This window comes from Zingiber officinale, chromosome 4A (genome assembly GCF_018446385.1).
Source record: "Zingiber officinale cultivar Zhangliang chromosome 4A, Zo_v1.1, whole genome shotgun sequence".
Lineage (NCBI taxonomy): Eukaryota > Viridiplantae > Streptophyta > Magnoliopsida > Zingiberales > Zingiberaceae > Zingiber > Zingiber officinale.
In genome coordinates this window covers 23669980-23690252 of record NC_055992.1, presented here as the reverse complement: position 1 = coordinate 23690252, position 20273 = coordinate 23669980, and the positions used below count along the sequence as shown (strand labels likewise).

The 20273-nt window shown below is 36.1% G+C and overlaps 1 protein-coding gene across 1 annotated transcript in view; it reads right to left on the bottom strand.

Annotated features, from left to right (window-relative positions):
- LOC121969713 (epidermal growth factor receptor substrate 15-like) overlaps positions 1-5652 on the bottom strand; it is a 51921-nt gene extending 46269 nt beyond the window's left edge. Inside the window, exon 1 of the mRNA XM_042519940.1 lies at positions 5266-5652. Within this exon, the coding sequence (XP_042375874.1) occupies positions 5266-5394 (129 nt within the window). The 5' untranslated portion in view covers positions 5395-5652. The remainder of the gene's footprint in view (positions 1-5265) is intronic.
- Positions 5653-20273: the final 14621 nt, after the last annotated feature.

The following is a 20273-nucleotide window of genomic DNA, read 5'->3' as shown; positions in this document are numbered from 1 at the left end:
TTAATTCTGATATTTAGAGTGCTTGCCCTATTTTATCTAAACATGATTTTAGATCATTTTGTTACTTTCGTGGATGATTATTCTCGTGTAATTTGATGAAAAATCGTTCTGAATTATTTTATCTATTTTGTGCCTTTTGTGCTCAGTTCAATGCTTTCATCCGTACTTTGCAAAGTGATAATGCCCAAGAATATACATTCAGTTTATTCCAATCTTATATGGGTCAAAATGGCATGCTTCATGAAACCTCTTGTGTTGATACTCCATCCTAAAATAGCCAAACCTTTTTGGACTGATGCAGTTTCTACAACATATTTTCTCATTAACCGCATGCCATCCTTTGTTCTTCATGATGAGATCTCTTACAAATCCTTTTTCCCAATAAGTCATTAACCCTAGGATATTTGGTAACACTTGTTTTGTTTTAGATGTTCGTTCACATGTCACTAAATTAGATCTAAAGTCTTTGAGGTGTATTTTCCTTAGTTATTCTCATCTTCAGAAAGGTTATAGTTGTTATTGTCCCAATATTAACAAATATTTTGTCTCAATTGATGTTACTTTCATGGAAGACACACCTTATTTCCCATCCTCACATATTCCGACTTATCAAATGGAGGATGATAATTTATTGGTGTATTCTATCATATCCTCTGCACCTATCCCGGAACCAACAAGTCTCCTATTATTCAAGTCTACTCCAGGTGTCAACCTCTTGATTCATGTCCTGCACCTACTACTTCGTCATTAAATCTCGTCCCAAACAATGATCTTCCTATTGCATTACACAAAGGTAAACGCCAACGTACTTATCCTACTTCTTTTATTTCTTATAATGGCTTGTCGCCTTTCTCTTGTTCTTTTATTGTTCACTTGACTCTATCTCTATTCCTAAAACTATCTATGAAATCATATCTCATCCTGGTCGGAAAGATGCAATGATAGAGGAGATGAATACTTTAAATGGCAATGGTACTTGGGACTTGGTCGATCTACCTTTAAATGGGATATTAGATGCAAATAGGTATTCGCGGTTAAAGTCAATATGGATGGGTCAGTTGCCAAATTAAAAGCTCATCTTGTCGTAAAAGTTATGCTCAAACATATGGTGTGGATTATTCTAACACTTTTTCTCTTGTTGCAAAGTTGACATATGTTCGATTGTTTATTTCAATAACTGTTACTCATCATTGGTCTAACTTGATATTAAGAATATTTATCTTCAGGGTGATCTTTAGGAGGAGGTGTATATGGACCAACCTCTGGTTTTGTTGCTAGGGGTAGTCGAGGCGAGTTTTCGTCTTCGAAAATCTTTGTATGATGAAACAGAGTCCTCATGCTTGGTTTAGAACATCAAGTTGTTAAAAAAATTAGTATAATAAAAAGGAAGTCTGACCATTCTGTGTTCTACAAGCAACAGTTAGGAATTGGAATCATTCTGTTAGTTATGTATGTGGATGATATTGTCATCACTAGAAGTAATACTACAAGAATCTCATCTCTTAAATCTTTCATTCATACTCAGTTTCACATGAATTATTGGGTGTTGAAATTATGAGGAGTAAAAAAGGTATATTTCTATCTCAGAGAAAATATGTCCTCGACCTATTAACTAAGACAAGAAAATTGGAGGCAAAGTCTTATAGTGCTCCACTTAGAACATGCACATCACAGGAGATGGAAGTTATTTGAACATCCTGAGAGATATTAAAGGTTAGTTAGGAAGTTGAATTACCTTAATGTGATTTGTCCAGATATTGCATATTCAGTTAGTGTTGTTAGTCAGTTTATGTCATCTCCTACAGTTCATCATTGGATAGCGATAGAACAAATTTTATATTACTTGAAGAGAGCACCCAGACGGGGTATCATATATGCAAATCATGGGCACACTCATATTGAATATTTTTCAAATGTAGATTAGGCAAGTTCCAAAATGGATAGAAAATCTACTTGAGGTTATTGTATCTTTGTCGGAGGAAATTTAGTTGCATGAAAGAGTAAGAAGCAAAAAAAAAAGTTGTCACGATCAGAATATAAGACTATGGCACCGTCTACTTGTGAGATAATATGATATATCAACTCTAGCAAAACTTTGGTGTGATAACCAGTTGCTCTTCATATTGCATCAAATCACATGAGCAAACTAAGCACATTGAAATTGATTGTCATTTTGTTCGTGAGAACATTGAACAAAGCTTGATTTCTACCGGATATGTGAAGACTGGGAACAACTAGGGGGCATCTTCACAAAAGCTTTAAATGAGATTCGGATTAATTATCTTTGTAACAAGTTGGGTATGATTAATCTCTATGCTCCAACTTAAGGGGGAGTATTATCTGTATATATTAGTGATTATATTATCTATATATATTAGTTAACATATCTGTCAATTAGCTAATTGTCAATTAACCTAATTATAGTTTCTTAAGATATATTCCTAATTTGTATATAAATATGTCTCACTCTTCAATAAATATTATGAATTCTTTTTATCTCAAATAACACACAACAACAAACGCAAAGGTGGTCAGCCTACATAAATGAGGATAAGGCCACAGCATGAGCAAAGAACAATGGATGCGGCCATGTACAGGGTGTGCAATGTGTAAACAAGTAACACAAGATAAATGGTCCACAAGAAAAACAACCATGAACAGGGTGTGCAATGCGTAAACAAGTAACACAAGATAAATGGTCCACAAGAAAAACAACCATGAACAGGGTGCGTAGATGAGCAAGACTATGGTCGACAAGATGAGGACAATATCATATTTTTCCCTCCTCTCCTCTCTCTTGGTGAAGACAAATAAATGGAGAAGTTAACTTTTATTCCTCTCCTCTCTCTTACCCTCTCATCTCCATAGTGGTAGGCTAAAAGAAATGATTATAGTGCAAGCCTGTATACTTTTTGGATCGAAAAGTTAACTTGTTAAAAAGTGGCTTACACGAAAAAAAAATGCATCAAAGTTGAAATTGCTAAGATAGATGTGTGGGGTCATTTGAAGAATAAAATAAAAATATTAATGAGTGAGAACAATTAGGTATAGTCTACTTGATGGCGGTGTGAGAAAAATAAATCGACATGGTTTATGCATATTTGTGGTGAATAATTAATCCTATAGTTAAGAGTAAATAAATGAGATAGGAAGATGTAATAAGAAAAGGTGATACTAAATAAAACTTTAGTTAATGTAATAAAAGAAGGATTTAGTTTATTTAAATAGACTAGTGATGGAGCCCAAGATAAAGCTCAATAGAAAGATAAAATCCATAGTTGATCCCAAACAGTTGGGAAAATACAAGTTGTTGATGATGATTGTTATTATCTGTGATCGCAGATGGATGAGTCACCCAAGATCAACTATTGTGAAGAGGGTTCTTGATGATCTGGTGGCGAAGTAAGCCCTTGGGATCTCTGAAACACGCGGCAAGAGGTTAGAACGGGGTCAAAGCTGACCTTAGCGCGGCCACTTCGACGCTCATGTTAGAAATGGGTCGGTTGGCAGAGAACCTTAGAAAGTAAGATTTTTGCATGAACCCCACATTCAAGTTGTGGGGATACCACGTAGGCCCCCACTCCCTTATCTCTACCCCTAGTCGCTCCACGCCTTCCACTTATCACGGTATCCGCGTTCCCCATGATTAGGGGGGCTAATGGCCACATCCGAAGGTATCTGGCCAGAGCCGAGCGCGGCCGAGCTGAGGGAGTCGAGCGTGGCCGAGCTGAGATAGTCGAGTGGTTGAGCTGAGGGAGTCGGGTGTGGTCGAGGGAGTTGAATCCTTCTTAAGCTTGCCCCAACGTGCTAGGGTGTGTCTTGACCTACCACGTCGGCACCTCAGCGCTCCATTGACCCATTTTAGGTCCACCTTGACCAAAGTCGATCTCCTTTTCTCCTTAACTTACAACTCAGCTTGACTTTTAATAATCCCGGTGGTGCCCTGTGTAGGCTACTTTTGAATATTCCACCACATCAATGATGATGAAATAAGAGTCAAATGGATGCTAGAGGAAGGTGTAGGTGGCAAAGGGAGACTAAAGAAATCTTTAGTTAAAGTAATAAAATTGTAATTTAATTGATTTGAATATTCTTATTGGTAGAGGGTTAAGATATATGTAGTTGGGTAATGATGGTGAAGATGATTAAAGAAAAGAAGAGGAGTTATGTAGGAGACTAAAAAAATCTAGTTAATGTAATAAAAAAATAATTTAATTGATTTCAATATTACTTACAATAATCCTAACATAGAGCTGAACAGAGGGAAAAGAAGATCAATATAAAAAATACAATTTCATTTGATGATGATCATCATCATCATGATAATGATGGAAGTATCATAGATGTCAATCTCCAAAGCTTAAGTTTATCTAGAGTGCTCAGCAAGAATTTTTTAATCATCTTTTATACATCTAATTTTAACTAAATCTTTATAATATACTTCTCAAGTATTAAAAATATGGTAAATATCCTTCTTAATTCTTAGGTTGTTAGAGAAATCCTATTAGTTTTTATGATTGAAGATATTTAAACTATGTCATCCTTAGACCTAGTCCTTTTTCTTAAATTTTTTCACACCGCTACCAATGTCTTCTATATGCTACACTATTATCTTTGGTGTTTTTAAGAACTAAACTTTAGTTCTTGTCACATTTATAATACTATTTGTCAATTGTGCTTTAATATCATACATGTAATAACCAAAGCCAAAAACCATGGGCTTTATGCCCATAATGAGTATGTATACAATCCTTAAAACTCATCTCTACTAGCACTATGGGACTATTCAAACTAACAAACATCAGAAATCATCACAATTACAATCTTCTTCATAAATTGAGGCAAGTATATCTTCTTGGGATCCTTTAGGATGCTAGAAGAATTGGATTTTGATAGTCAACCAAAAGCCAAAGCTCAAATTCAAGGAACTCTTACATGACACAGAAAATCAGAAATGATTCTTCTGCTAAGATTACGAGGTACAAACCAAAATTTACTTTTGCATATGAAGTCAGCATTGAGATACAAGATCCGTTTAACTTTCATCTGTTCTTACCCAACGCATAGAGTTATGGAACCATTCGTGGCTCAATCATACTAAGAACTAGTGTTACTCGTTACATAAAAGACCTATGAACAAATTCCAACCTTTCATCACAAAGGTAGTCAATATAAAACCCTCATTAGAATTTCATCTACACCAACGAAATCGGATCCGCCAACAAACAACCAACAGATCAAGAAATGAGAACGAGAAAATCCAACCTGAGCTAATACGTTTTTGGGTAAATTAGATCGCTGAAAGAACGCGACAGCCTCGGCGCCGCTAATTCTACCATCGCGATCCAAATCGGCCTGCTTGAAGTACTCGTCGAAGATGTCCATCGCAGCCATGACGCTTTGAGTTCAAAGTTACGAAGGTCAGGGCTGTGGATCCGGCCTGGCGCCGCCGCCGCCACCCAAGTGCATAGATACGGTGGCCAAGCAGCCAGCCAGGGTCCGAGAACAATCGGAAGAGGAATTTCGATGATTTATTTTGATCTTGAATCTCGATCTATCGAGTGGAGGCGGTCGGTGGATTTGGGGTTTCGTTGTTCTTCCGTCTCAATGTCAAAGGACTTGATGAGGTCAGGGGTGGTCGTGGCCAGGGTTGGCAATGTGTTAATGTTATGAGTCATTCTCCGACAGTAAATAATAATGATATATTAATACTTTATTTGTTTTTCGAGCACATAAACTTCTCAAATATCAAAAATAATAATACTTTATTCCTGCTCGATCTTTTAAAAAAAATAATGATTAAATCGTAAAAAAATGACTTATTTTATCAAACTGAATGAGAAAGATGATTCTATAAAAAAAATAAATTATATTATTATTATAAAATAATCAACAATATTTCATATGAAAAATATAATCAATTAAATATGCAAATCTAAATATATGAATCTCACATGGATTTTTCTATCGTAATATATTTTTTTTATTGGACCAAAACTATAGCCACTTGTAGTGGGGTCATTCAATATTTTTTTTATCATTTTTTTATTCAACATGTCATACAAGATATGAAAATCTCTTTTAAAGATTTTAATTCTTGACTCAATATGTGGTTTGGCCTTCAAACCTAAGTTTGGTAGAAAAACTTGTATCTTCTCCTCAACATAAATACCCAAGTTTAAACCTATTTTTCACTTTATATGCTAGATTTATCATATATATAAGTGCTTCAACAAACTTGGCATCTTCCTCATGAGTCGATTTTCTTTTGTTCTTGCCTAGACCTCTCTTTTCTTGATTTGATTGTTCATTCTTTATTAAATAACCAAAAAAAATGACAAGTATTTAAAACTTTAAAAGTATTATTTCACAATCAATGTAAACAAATGGTGGAAAAACAAAAATAACACCCATTACGACAAATAAAATTAATAAATAAATATTTCATTGCACCGAATGCAATCCAATATATTTATTCTAAAACACAACAAATCATATATGATTTCTTGGAACTATCCAAGCATTGAACATATTAATTGAAAGATTTCTTCTAAAATTAGTCCACTCGTTCTTCATCTACATCAACTGCATTATGAAGCAAACAACATGCCATGATGATGTGATTTTTATTGGATCGAAAATAATTTAGATATCTCCATAATAGCATGATATTGTCCACTTTGGGCCTAGACCCTCATGGCTTTGCTCTTGGGCTCTCCCCAAGAGATCTCATGCCAATGGAGATATCTTTTCTCTTATAAACTCATGATATTTTCCATGTATTTCCAATATGGGACTATGTTTGTGTAGGGTTTTTCGGGCCGCGAAAATAACTTTTTCGCGTCGCGGAAACCCCGAAACCCCGCCACCGGATCCGTGCGAAGAATAAAACTTTCGAAAAAAAACTACGAGTACGAGTTTACCAACCTATAAATCTACACTAGAACTATATGTTAAAGAGTTTTACCCTTGTAGCGTGCCCTTCGCGAGTCTCGTTTGTCCAAGGAGATGCCGGAACTCAAGTTGTCAAGGTAGACAACTCTCTATGCGTATCCACACGAACAAATCGATGGAGGGAGAACCTTAGAGTGTGCTAGCACTCCAAGAAAGTCTCGGCAAGATGAGGAGAGGGAGAGCAAGAAGAGAGAGCAAGGAAGAAGATGGAATCAAAATGCCTTGAATGAAAATGAATCTCATTCATTCCCCTTAGTGGTCGGCCACAACAAAGTGTAACTCCTCTCATTAATGTGGTCGACCACATTAAAGCAAAGGGAATTTGTAACCTCCATTAGGTGGCGCACACATGTGTTAACTATAATGATGTGGCACATCATCATTGACCACTTAATGCCAAGTCACAAATGATGTGGCATAAAGTCAAGTCAAACTTGACTCTTCCTCTTCCTCTCAAGTCAAGTCAAACTTGACTTAATCTCTCTCATGGTTGATCTAATCCAACCATTTAATTCAAGCCAATTTAATATAATGAATCTAATTCATTTAATTAAATTGATTTAATGAATCATAATCTAAATTAGACTCATTGAACACATGAATCAACTTGAGTCCAACTCAATTAGCCCAATTAGGATTACTCTTAATCCAATTTGATTCATCACATGAATCTAATCCTCTTGGTTCATCATATGAACCTAATCTCCATCTAATTATCCTTAGTGTGTGACCCTATAGGTTCTTGTAACGTTGGCAATGCCCCTAAACTCATTTAGGAACATAAGTAATGAGCGGTATCTAGCAACACATCATTACTACCCAAGTTACAAGAATGTTGAGATCCAACATCACCTTGTGACTACTAATTGTGACTCCTCACAATATATGACAAGTGTCCTTCTATCCTATACATCTAGATTGATCAATGTGAGGCATAGACCGTGTCATCCTCTGACCAATCCAAATTTTGATCTCCAAGTAGACTCACTAAATCAAATGAGCTCAATATCTCATATTAACTCATTTGGGCATGGTCATGCACTTCGTGGTCTCACTCTATCAAGAATACCGATGTCGCTCCCGTCATATAGAAGGGATAGATCTCATCTACATCACTCATATCTCTCTGCATAATTCGTTACATACCCAGTAATCGCCTTTATAGTCCACCCAGTTACGGGTGATGTTTGACGAAACCAAAGTACATAACTTCTTATGTAGGGATCTATGGTGACTTCAGGTCCAAGGACTAGTAGTCATACTAATAGCCACATGAGAAAGTATATGACACTCATATAACGATCCATGATACTTTCTCATGGCGAGTCATTCAGTATACATTCTCTAATGCATACCCATGTGTCAACTTGATATCTCTATATCCATGACTTGTGAGATCAAGTCATCGAGTTGACCTACATGCTAGTCTTATTGCATTAACATTGTCTCTGAATGTTAATACTCGACTATGAATGATTAAGAGTAGTGTTCCCTATATCATCTCACTATCGGTTCAACTAACCGATTGATATAGATGAGAACCTTCTTCTCAAGGACGCTATTATACTTAGTTTATTTGGCACCAATACAAGTACGTATAATAACCAAAAACAAATGTCTTTATTTAAATAAGAATATGATACAACAAGTCCATAATACAATCATCAAATGATTGGCTCTAGGGCTCTAACTAACAGTTTGCAACCTTGCAACCCCAACAATCCCCCCCTCAAACAAAGGACTATAGGCTTCCCACGTCCGATCCTCGACCCACCAAGTCTTCCTGCCCCTCGGTCCACCCGACCTACTAGGACTTCCTTGCCTAGTCATAACTAGGACTTCCTGCCTGGTGTCTGGTCCTCTTGATCCGAACATAGGAGCCCCCACTTTCTTTGTTCTAGGTCAATATTGTATCCACATGGCTCAATCAGACCATAACTCTTGTGTATAGTCGGCGGTTAAATCTTCTGGCAGTCCGAGCTCTGATACCAATTGTTGGATCGAAAAGAATTTAGATATCTCCATAATAGCATGATATTGTCCACTTTGGGCCTAAACCCTCATGGCTTTGCTCTTGGGCTCTCCCCAAAAGGTCTCATGCCAATGGAGATATCTTTTCTCTTATAAACCCATGATTTTTCTCATGTGTTTCTAATATGGGACTATATTTACAACCTTGCAACCCCAACAATTTTAAATTTTTATTGGATAATACGAGGGACCTCTAAGGATTCCCCAATGACTCTTTTGTAGGATCGAGACACATGTGAGAGAAGTAGGGGTGACAATTTTAACTTTTTGAATCAAAATACAATGGAAAATAGACTAAGTAAAAAAGAACGACAAAAAAAACATAACACAAGCAGTTTACTTGGTTCAGACCATTCGTCAACTCCTACTCTAAGACTCATAATCATTCAGACTATATCGATGGGCAATTCACTATAAATCTCTTTCGAAACCGTCAAAAAAGAATCAAGTACACAAACAAGGAACAGGACAGTGTAATAAACCTACACTACCTAAGCAATAAAATAACTAACTGTAATTAAATGGTTACCGACATTAGAAAGTCAAAGTAGAATTCTCGTGTGTCGGTGTTCGATCTACTGGTAGTAGTCGGATGTAGCGGAGCAGTAGCACGGCAGTAGCACAAGGTAGTCAGAGTTGCAGACTGATTGAAGTAGCTCATAGAAAAGATGTGTTCTTGATGCTAGTCGAATAGGCCTTTTAAGTAGTGTTGAGAGCACCTCTAACCTCCTAGAAGGCGACTCTAATTGTAAAATTGATCGCCAAAACTTCAGTCGCGATAAGTACCGTGAACGACAGCTTCAATCCACTTGAGGGTACCTTCCAAGTGCTCTGAGGTGCCTTCAAAACACTCTGAGGTGCCTCCAGCGCACTCCAGGACGCCTCCTCGGAGCGAGAACTTTATCCTCAAAGTTCATCCATGAGAGGGCGCCTCCACTAGATCCAGGGAGCCTCTGTGCCACTTTGAGGCACCTTAGATACTATTCATCTAAAGCTACTTTTTTACATACTAACTCCTGTAATGCATGTTAGTCCAGAATACAAAAAAATAACCTATAAAATAAAATTAGTACAATAAAATAAAATAATTAGTAATTAGCTCTGATGTGCCTCTGAAACACTCTGAGGTGCCTCTAGCGCACTCTAGGACACCTCTAACACACTCTAGGGTTCTCCTCGCCACGAGAACTTTATCCTCAAAGTTCATCCACACGAGGGTGCCTCCACTAGATCCAGAGAGCCTCCATGCCACTTTAAGGCACCTTAGACACTATTCATCCAAAGCTACTTTTTGCATACTAACTCCTGCAATGAATGTTAATCCAAAATACAAAAAATAATCTATATAATAAAGTTAGTACAATAGAATAAAATGATTATTAATTAGATCCTATTATTACAATATCAGAATCTAGTCATGGTCTCAGCATAGACTTTCAAAATAGATCTAAGCCAAACTAGCACATAAAGTCCCTAATTGATTCGTCCTCACTAGATCACTCTCCTCATTTACCTTACTTACCATGCAGAATCACTTGACTCTCCTTTGACTCACCAGGTGTTCCTACCAGTTGTCAGGTCCGTAGACCCAACTAGACTTCAGCCAGTTGTCAAGTTTCGCGAACCCAGCCAAACTTCCCGTCAAATATTGAGTCACTCCTTGACCTATCTAGACTTCTTACCAACTATCAGGTCCAACAAATCTAGCTGGATTTCAGCCTAGTGTTAGGTACTCTAGACACGTAAAGTCCTACACACTTGGTAATAATGTTATATAACATAATATCTAACTTTAATCCATTTGTTATCTATCAAAACCTAAGTTTGATCATTAGTACTCTACATCAACAATCTCTTTCTTTTTTATGCAATGACAACCTGAATTAAAATTAGAAAAATTACAAAAACAAAATAATATGATTATGATTTAAGAGAATAAAAAATAGTTTAACTTTTTGTTTATTCTCTTGATTATTTTAGGGTTAATATATTTTCATAAAACTCTTACTTTTTCTTACTTAAACTCTTACTCTCTATCTTTGACATTCATAAAAAAATGGACATATAAATAAGTTCCACAAAAAGTATAAAACATGTAAATAAGTAAGTTAATAATAAGATTTTCAGGTCTATTGCTGAGAGAGTTTCAAAAAGATTTCAAAAGATTATTCTAAAATATTTTATTGTTCACAGATTTATCAATAATACTTGCCAAAAAATTTCAAAAAGCTTTTAAAAAATTTTAAAGACAATTATTTTACAAGTATAATTTTTTCAAAACTTTATAATAATTTACAAATATTTTTCAAATATAATAAAATTTTCAGTATTTCTCACAATATTTTTCAAACAAAATAAATGTTAAAGTAATTTCAAAAGTAATTCTCAACACATTTTTAAGAAAAACATTTCAAGTGTTTTCAAAAATATTTTGCAAGTATTTAACATCGGTTTTCAGAGTAATTTTTAAAATACTTTTTTAATATTTTCAAATAAGTTTTTCAAATGATTTCCAAAGTAATTTTTTAATTCATAAAATAATTTCAAGTAATTTTTAAAGTAATGGCTTTTTAAGGAAACTTTCAAATAATTTTTAAAAGTCTTCAAATATTTTCAAAGTAATTTTCAAAATAATTTTAAAAATATATTCAAAAATATCTTTTAAAATATTTTTCAAAGTATTTTTAAATAGTTTTCAAAAGATTTTTCCCCCTTAATCTAATATTACTTTAAAAATAATCATAAAAAATATCTTTAAATGTCTAACCTTTAGTTACTAGTTAACTATTAGAAGATTGTAGCATTCACTTAGTTAGTCAAGTTAAGTGCATTTATCCAGCTCATTATTCATTTAGAAGAATTACTTAACTTAATCAATGTACTTTAGTATTTTTCGCTCAGACTTATATTGATGCATAGATATAAACATCTGAAGTTCAAACAATACCCTATGCATCTCACACTATTCTAGATTTTTTTTTAATACACCAGCAAGGTAATCCTAGTGTGCTTATGAGATGTGACTCCCTAAAATTATACGATCATGTTGTCTAAGGAAACCCTAGACTAAATCTATAACGAATTTTTAAACACTAAAAAAATAGGAGTTAAGCAAAAAGAAACAATTAGCCTAGAATTTTAAAAGTATTTGAAGAAAGAGACATCCTATCTTTTAATTAGATATTCAAGGATAATTAAAAGTTTACTAAATTATCAAAAGAAAGTAAATAACAAATATCTACCAGGCATATATACTCAATAAGTCAAGTAGGTAGATAAGTCAAGCAAACAACATGTACAAGTGCACTCATAAAACACACTAATGTCTAATGATCATCAACAAGTGGAGGTGTGAAACATCCTCAGTTTTTTCCTCAAGTTTTTTTTTTAAAAAAAACAACCCTCTCAACATCTGTTATAGAAATAACCGTAGTAACAACTTCATCGAAATGAATCACCTTATCCAATATGAATGACAGCATCTCAAGTAAGAACTTAACAGAAAGAAACGATAAATCCTCCAAACATCTCCCTATACAAACGAAGAAGATCTCACACGGGAACAAGTATGCTATGCACTCCTAAGGCATCGGGACAGTGTCATGCGTCCATCTCGCCTCCTCGTCTACTCCGTCTGCATGCATTCTGTCATATCCTAGGAGACGTTCTCACCTATAACGTAGGCATCATGAGTCTACGAATCCAACAAGTACAATCCAATATGAATAATAACAAATCTGTAAGTAGCAGGAACAGTAATTGATAGACATAGAACGTAAACTTAATACCGAATAAAGAGGGAAAATACGATACATAAACAGTTATATGGGTAGATATGTCACACATCCGGTAACTACTATTTGAGCTAGTCAATCAGTCTCATGAGCCTAGAGGTACCTCCTAGGAGACATGTAGTTATATAGCCGAAGCTAACAATAAATTACAGTATCAGCCATAAATTACAGTATCAGTCATGTTTAGAAAGACCCTCCCCGGAGCTCATCTTGGGGCACCCAACCCGTACTGTCACCACATATGCTCATACCCATCCAATTAGCCACATAAGAAAACATAATCTATCCATATTATATTTATTTCAATAGCTCCTTCCATTCATTCGGTAAACATTCTTACCTTGAAAGAAACAATTGAAGTATACATTCACATAGGAAAGCTAAAACTGAATTTAACACTTAAATCCTTACTGGCAGTGTAATTCCAAAACCAAGAACAGGAACACAAAAGGAATCCAAAGAAAAGAAATCACCTTACAATGGCAAAAGAAATTTGAAACCTTCACAAGGTACAAAAATGCATTTGAAATCACGTTACAATTTACCACTGCTTCCCAGAAACTACAGCTAACCTGAGAACCAATCAAGTGCATCCACAATGCAAATAGAACACATTCCATAAGAATTTGTTCATAGACTATGAAGCAAGCATGAATGAACAACTCATCTATGAATTCATGATAGGAATCGAGAGAGCATAGCTTCATCAATCCGACTTTAATCCACACAAAAACTACAACTAGTCAAGGAATCAAAGCCATGACAATACTGAGTTGGCTCCACACTATTGGTTGCTACTAGGAAAACCTAATGGTTCCACTATACAAAAGTTTTGTACAAAGGTCTGAACCTTTTCCTAGCTACCATGTGTTTTTTTAAATTAAACTTGGATCACCTGCGGAACTTAACACGTTTGATCCAAAGTTTAATTTATTTGTTCTTTTAGGTTTAGACTTGGATCTCCTGCGGAACTTAACACGTTCGATCCAAATCACCTAGGTTATTAATTCCATTAAATATTAATTTCCAAAATTGGCTTCCAGGACTGCATGGCGAGGCACATGACCTTCTTGGATATGGGAACAAGAACCACCGCCTAGACAAAGCCTTTTAAGGAAAGCTAATATTTAATTTCCTTAAATAACTTTAGGTCAACCAAAAGGAACAATCAAATCACAAGGAAAAGAAAAATAAAAGAACACAACATCGAAAACTAATTCGAAATACTAGAATCGCATGCCTCTTGTATTTGGTATTTTTACATGGAGATAAAACTAACATGATGCGGAAAACAATATTAGTTATACCTTACTTAGTAGATAATGACCTCTTGATCTTCTACCGTATTCCTCTTCTAATCCCGGACATTGTGTGGGCAACGATCTTCCGAGACGAGAACCACCAAGGCACCTTCTTCTTCTTTGCAAGGTTCGGCCATCAAAACTTCTCCTAGGATGAAGAGGTTCGGCCACCACCATCATGCTCCAAGGGATGCTAGAAACAAATCTTTCTTTCTCTCGTTCTTCTTCTTCTTCTTTAAACTTGATCCGGCCACCATATGAATCTCCACAAGAAGGATGAGGTTCGGCCATCAAAGAGAAGAGAGGAGGAGAGGATGGTCGGCCACACCAAGGAAGAAAAAGAGGGAGAAAATAGAATAGAGTTCTTGTCATGAAGGCACCCCTACCCCCTCTTTTATAATCCTTAGTCTTGGCAAATAAGGAAATTTTAATAAAAACTTCCTTAATTCCTTTGCCATGAAAAATAAATTTAATTGATATAAAATCGATTTCTCTTTTATTAATCAACATGGCCGGCCACAATAATCTAAGCAAAGGAAATTTAATTCAATCAAGAATTAAAACCTTCCTAATTTGTTTCCGGAAATTTTAAAAATAAAATTTCTCTAATAATTTTTATCCCTTCATGATTGGTTTATAAAAAGGAAATTTAATAAATTAAAATCTTTCTTTTAAACATGTGGATAAAAAGAAAGTTATCTCTAAAAATTAAAATCTCTTTTAATCTACAAATATGGAAAGATATCAAATCTTTTCTTAATCTTTTGTAGAAACTTATAAAAGAGAATATTTAATTTTTAAACTCTCTTTTAAATCATGAACATGGTTAAAAAGGAAAGTTTTCTTAAAATTTAAAATCCACCTTTTAATCAACAAATAAGGAAAGATTTCAAATTTTAAACTCTCTTTTAAACATGTAGATGATTTACAAATAAGGAAAGTTTTTACCAAAAATTAAAACCATCCTTTTAATCTACAAATAAGGAAAGAGATTAATCTCTTCTCTTAATCTTTTGTAGAAAGCTATAAAAGGAAATTTTTAATTTTAAACTCTCTTTTAAAATCATGATATCCACATAAGAAATAATTTTAATAAAAATCCTTTTTAATATTCTAGTGGCCGGCCACCTAAGCTTGGGACCCAAGCTTTGGCCGGCCACCAACTTGACTCATCCATTTGGTCTTGGCCTGCCCTAGCTTAGGTTCCAAGCTAGCTTGGCCGACCCCATTGGATGGGTAAGAAGGTGGGTATGTGGTGGGTATAAATCTCTATATACAAGAGGCTACGATAGGGACCGAGAGGAGGAATTGGTTTTGGTCTCCCGATAAAATTAAGCATCCCGTGTTCGCCCGAACACACAACTTAATTTTATCAATAATAATTCATTCTACTAGAGAACTATTATTGAACTACCACACTAATCCCAAATTACATTTTGGGCTCCTTCTTATTATGAGTGTGTTAGTCTCCCTGTGTTTAAGACAACAAATGTCCACTAATTAAGTAAGTTACTGACAACTCACTTAATTAATATCTAGCTCCAAGAGTAGTACCACTCAACTTCATCGTCATGTCGGACTAAGTCCACCTGCAGGGTTTAACATGACAATCCTTATGAGCTCCTATTGGGGACATTCTCAACCTAAATCACTAGGACACAATTTCCTTCTATAATCAACAACACACACTATAAGTGATATCATTTCCCAATTTATTGGGCTTATTGATTTATCGAACTAAATCTCACCCATTGATAAATTAAAGAAATAAATATCAAATATATGTGTTTGTTATTTTATTAGGATTAAGAGCACACACTTCCATAATAACTGAGGTCTTTGTTCCTTCATAAAGTCAGTATAAAAGCAACGACCTCTAATGATCCTACTCAATATACTCTAAGTGTACTAGTGTAATTATATAGTTAAGATAAACTGCTACCTAATTACACTACGACCTTCCAATGGTTTGTTCCTTTCCATCTTGGTCGTGAGCTACTGTTTATAATTTATAAGGAACCGATAACATGATCTTCTGTGTGTGACACCACACACCATGTTATCTACAATATAAATTAATTGAACAACTACATTTATCATAAATGTAGACATTTGACCAATGTGATTCTTATTTCTAGATAAATGTTTATACCAAAAGCTAGGCTTTTAGTATACATCCTAACACACACACGGAAATTTAGTGGAATAGAACGTCATCGAAAGAATCCAAAACACTATTGAATCAATTTCCAAGCAAAACACACTAAAACCTCAGCTAGCCAAAGCAACAGAACACTTCAAGTTAAATCCACAAGAAAATCCGCAGCAATTCAGTGTAACAGATCCCAATCGACACACCTACCTTTCAAATCATTCCAGCATTTCAAAAGTGATAGGAAAAACAGAAGCAACCACATCTAGGTTTGAAATAGAACTGCAATGAAACGAACAATCCTTCTAAATTAATCCAACAATTTCATATGACACGACAAGCAAAACAACTACGATCAAGACATAAACAACCAGAGAAAACAGGGAAACACCGAACTAGATTACAAACACCTCAAATAAACCCTACAACCCCCAAATTCATTCTTAAACGCTACAAAACATTGCGGAAATCCAAAGGAAGCCTCCAACCGAAGCAAAAACATTATGGAAATCACAAATCGGCACAAGAACCTCATAGAAAATCCAAATCGAAGCAAGAACACCACTGAACTTCAAGCCGAACTAAGAACATCATGAGGGAGAATCAAAAAACACCACACAACTCATAGATCGGACACTATAGACAAGAAAATCATTTCCTTAGCTACTTGTTCCATACCTCACCGTTCTCAGCTCAACATAATGAAAGGTACTTGCCTTTCGTTTCCTTGCGCCTCCTCCGAAAGTCCTCACCCCATGCTACCGCGCCGACAGTGCTTCTCTCTCCAATCCAGATGTCCTCCATGGATATAATTACGGAAGGCGAAGCTTGGTCCGAGCCCAAGTTGTTGGTGAGGTGCTCCGTCGATCTGTGTAGCGACGACAACGAGGGGGAAGCGACAATCGCGAGAGGGAATGGCGTGGTTCGGCATTTTTAGGGCTACAGTGGACACTGAGCGGTAGTGTTTGCTTTCATACGTAGGTTACCTTGTTAACTTAGGGTAATTAAGGCCAATTAGTTCTCAGCTTAATGGGGTGTCATATGTTTCCATCAAACTTAGCAGTTTTATCTCCCTTAAATCATATCATACAAGTTCATTTAAAATTTTAAAAAAATCCTAAAATTCGTAGAAAATTATATAAATTAACCTATATTTAGCGCTCACGGAATCCCTAAAAAATTATGTAAATAAATCCCTTATTTACGTTCATGAGACCTTACAATTTCCCCCCCCCCCCCCCTTAAAAAAAAAATTTGCCCTCGAAATAGCGGTTGCGCATATCTTGTTCAGCTTCCCAGGTAGCTTCCTCCATCAGCTGTCTTCCCCATAAAACCTTTATCATTTTAATCTCCTTGCTCCTCAATTTTCTAGATTTGGCGATCCAGGATTTATTTTAGCATCTCCTTATAAGACAAATCTGGCCTCCACTGCACGGACTCATGACCAATCACATGAGAAGGATTAGAAATGTACCTTCTAAGCATTGATATGTGGAATACATTATGAACTCCTGACAGATGGGGTGGTAGGGCAATCCAATACGCTCGAGTTCCAATATGCTCCAAAATCTCGAAAGGCCTAATATACCTTGGACTGAGCTTCCCCTTCTTTCCGAACCTCAGCACCCCCTTCATTGGTGATACCTTGAGAAATACATGATCCCCTACCGCAAATTCCAAATCCCTTCATCGCTGATCGACATAACTCTTCTGGCGGCTTTTGCGTTGCTTGCATGCTGTCTCGAATCTTAGCCACCAGATCCACTGTATGGGTCACTATGTATGGCCCAGAACTGTCCTCTCTCTGACCTCATCCCAATGCAATGGTGTTCTACACTTCCTTCCATACAACGCTTCATACAGAGCCATACTTATAGTGGTCTGATAACTGTTATTATAGGTAAATCCTACTATGGGCAATTTTGACTCCCAACTTCCTTTGAAGTCTATCATACATGCTCACAGCAGATCCTCTAAAATCTGAATCACCTGTTCAGACTGACCATCCGTCTGTGGATGAAAAACGGTACTAAAGGTGAGCTTTATACCTAATCCATGGTGCAAACTTTCCCAAAATCCGGAGGTAAATTTTGGATTTCTGTTTAATACAATCTGAGCTGGAATTCCATGTAATCATACTACCTCTTGTATGTACAGTTCTGCATACTGTGTCATCATGTAGGTGGTTTTTATTCATAGAAAGTGTGTCGACGTGACTTTGTCAATCGGTCCACAATAACCCACACAACATTTGATCCTCTAGGTGAGATTGGTAGTCCCACCACAAAATTCATAAAAACCTCTTCCCACTTCCAGACGGGAATCGGGAGTGGTTCTAGTAGTCCTGCTGGCCTCTGATGTTCGATCTTTACTTGCTGACAAGTAAGGCATTCGTGCACTACTTTGACTATGTCTTTCTTCATGCCTGGCCACCAATACAGTAATTATATATCCTTGTACATCTTCGTGCTTCTGGGGTGAGCGGAGTACAGAGTGGTATGTGCTTCAATCATGAGGTCCTCCCGGAGTGACCCTATCTTAGGTACCCAAATGCGGCTCTTGTATCACACCACTCCATCCATCGTCAAATAGATATCACGCCCCTTTTCCTCATCCTTACATTTTCATTCCATTAACTATTGATCCATCATCTATCCTTCCCGGATCTGGTCGAATAAATTTGATTTTATGGTCAATGTTGACAAACTAATATGCTCATTTGGTGCCACTAGCTCCAAACTCAGCCGTTGAAATTCGGATATCAACTGTTGTTGAGTGGTTAGCTAGAACAACATTGCGGACTTGTGACTCAAGGCATCGGTCACCACATTGGCGTCACCTAGATGATAATTAATGTTACAATCATAGTTCTTCACTAGTTAATTTCTTCTGAGAGGAGTAAGTGATGACGTATTCTTCGAAGATGGAATAGTAGGCATCAATCTGACCTAGAGTTTCAACAAAACTCAAAGTTAGGACCGGACAGTCGAGAGACTGTCAAAAGTTAATTTTTATATATTGTTTGCCTATTATTCTAACTCTGTTTTGTAGGAAGACTAACATTTTGCAGGTTAGGATTTTACCTTGATCGGTCAACCGAACGTTCGGATTAGTCGACCGAAACCCAGTGATCAGATCAACTCATGAGCAGCCTTGACCAAGGGATCGGTCGACGATCAGGTTCAGTCAATCGAATGGTGGATAAGCAACGACTTGATCGGGCCGGGTTGATCGGACTAGATAAGTTGGGGATCATCGAGGGTTCGGTCGACCGAACATCGAGATCAGTTGACGAACGAAGATCTTACCCGGAATGGCAGCATCTGGACGAAAGGTTGGGTGGATTCAGCGGATTCAATTGACCGATCAGGAGGATCAATCGACCGATCAGTGTTGAGTCAAACACTGATCCCAAGATCAGTAGATCTGGATCACGTCCAACTTGGCTATAAAAAGATGTTCGACCAGCAGCTTCAAGACAATCAATTCCAAGCATCTTTAGCTTTTGTACGCTGCTTCGAGAACCTCTACGACACTCGAACTCTGCTCCAACGATGGAAAGTACGACCTTCTAGATCCCTAGAAGTCATCAATATATTTTCAATTGTAGTACTTAAGTTATAAATCTGCTGTACTCATATTTGTACTATTCCAAATTGATAGTGAATTGTCCAAAGTAAACACTCAATGAGTGTGAGCCTTAAGAGTAGGAGTCGTCACAGACTCTGAACCAAGTAAAATTACTTGTGTTCTCGTGTATTCTTTTTCATTCTTTTACTTATTTTCTGCTATGTTTTATTATGTATATTTTCAAAAATTGTGAAAAAGTCATGAGTACTATTCACCCCCTAGCACTTCCCAATCCTACATTTTTAATGATAATAAAAATCAGGGTGCCCTTTTTTATTTTTACTATTTTTTTAAGTTGAAGTAAAATTATAAACACGCCCAAGTTAAATTGTATATTATTATACAAGATAATCGAATGAATCTAAAATAAAATAAATCATTAAAATAGTTGTTTCAACATGATTTTTTTTA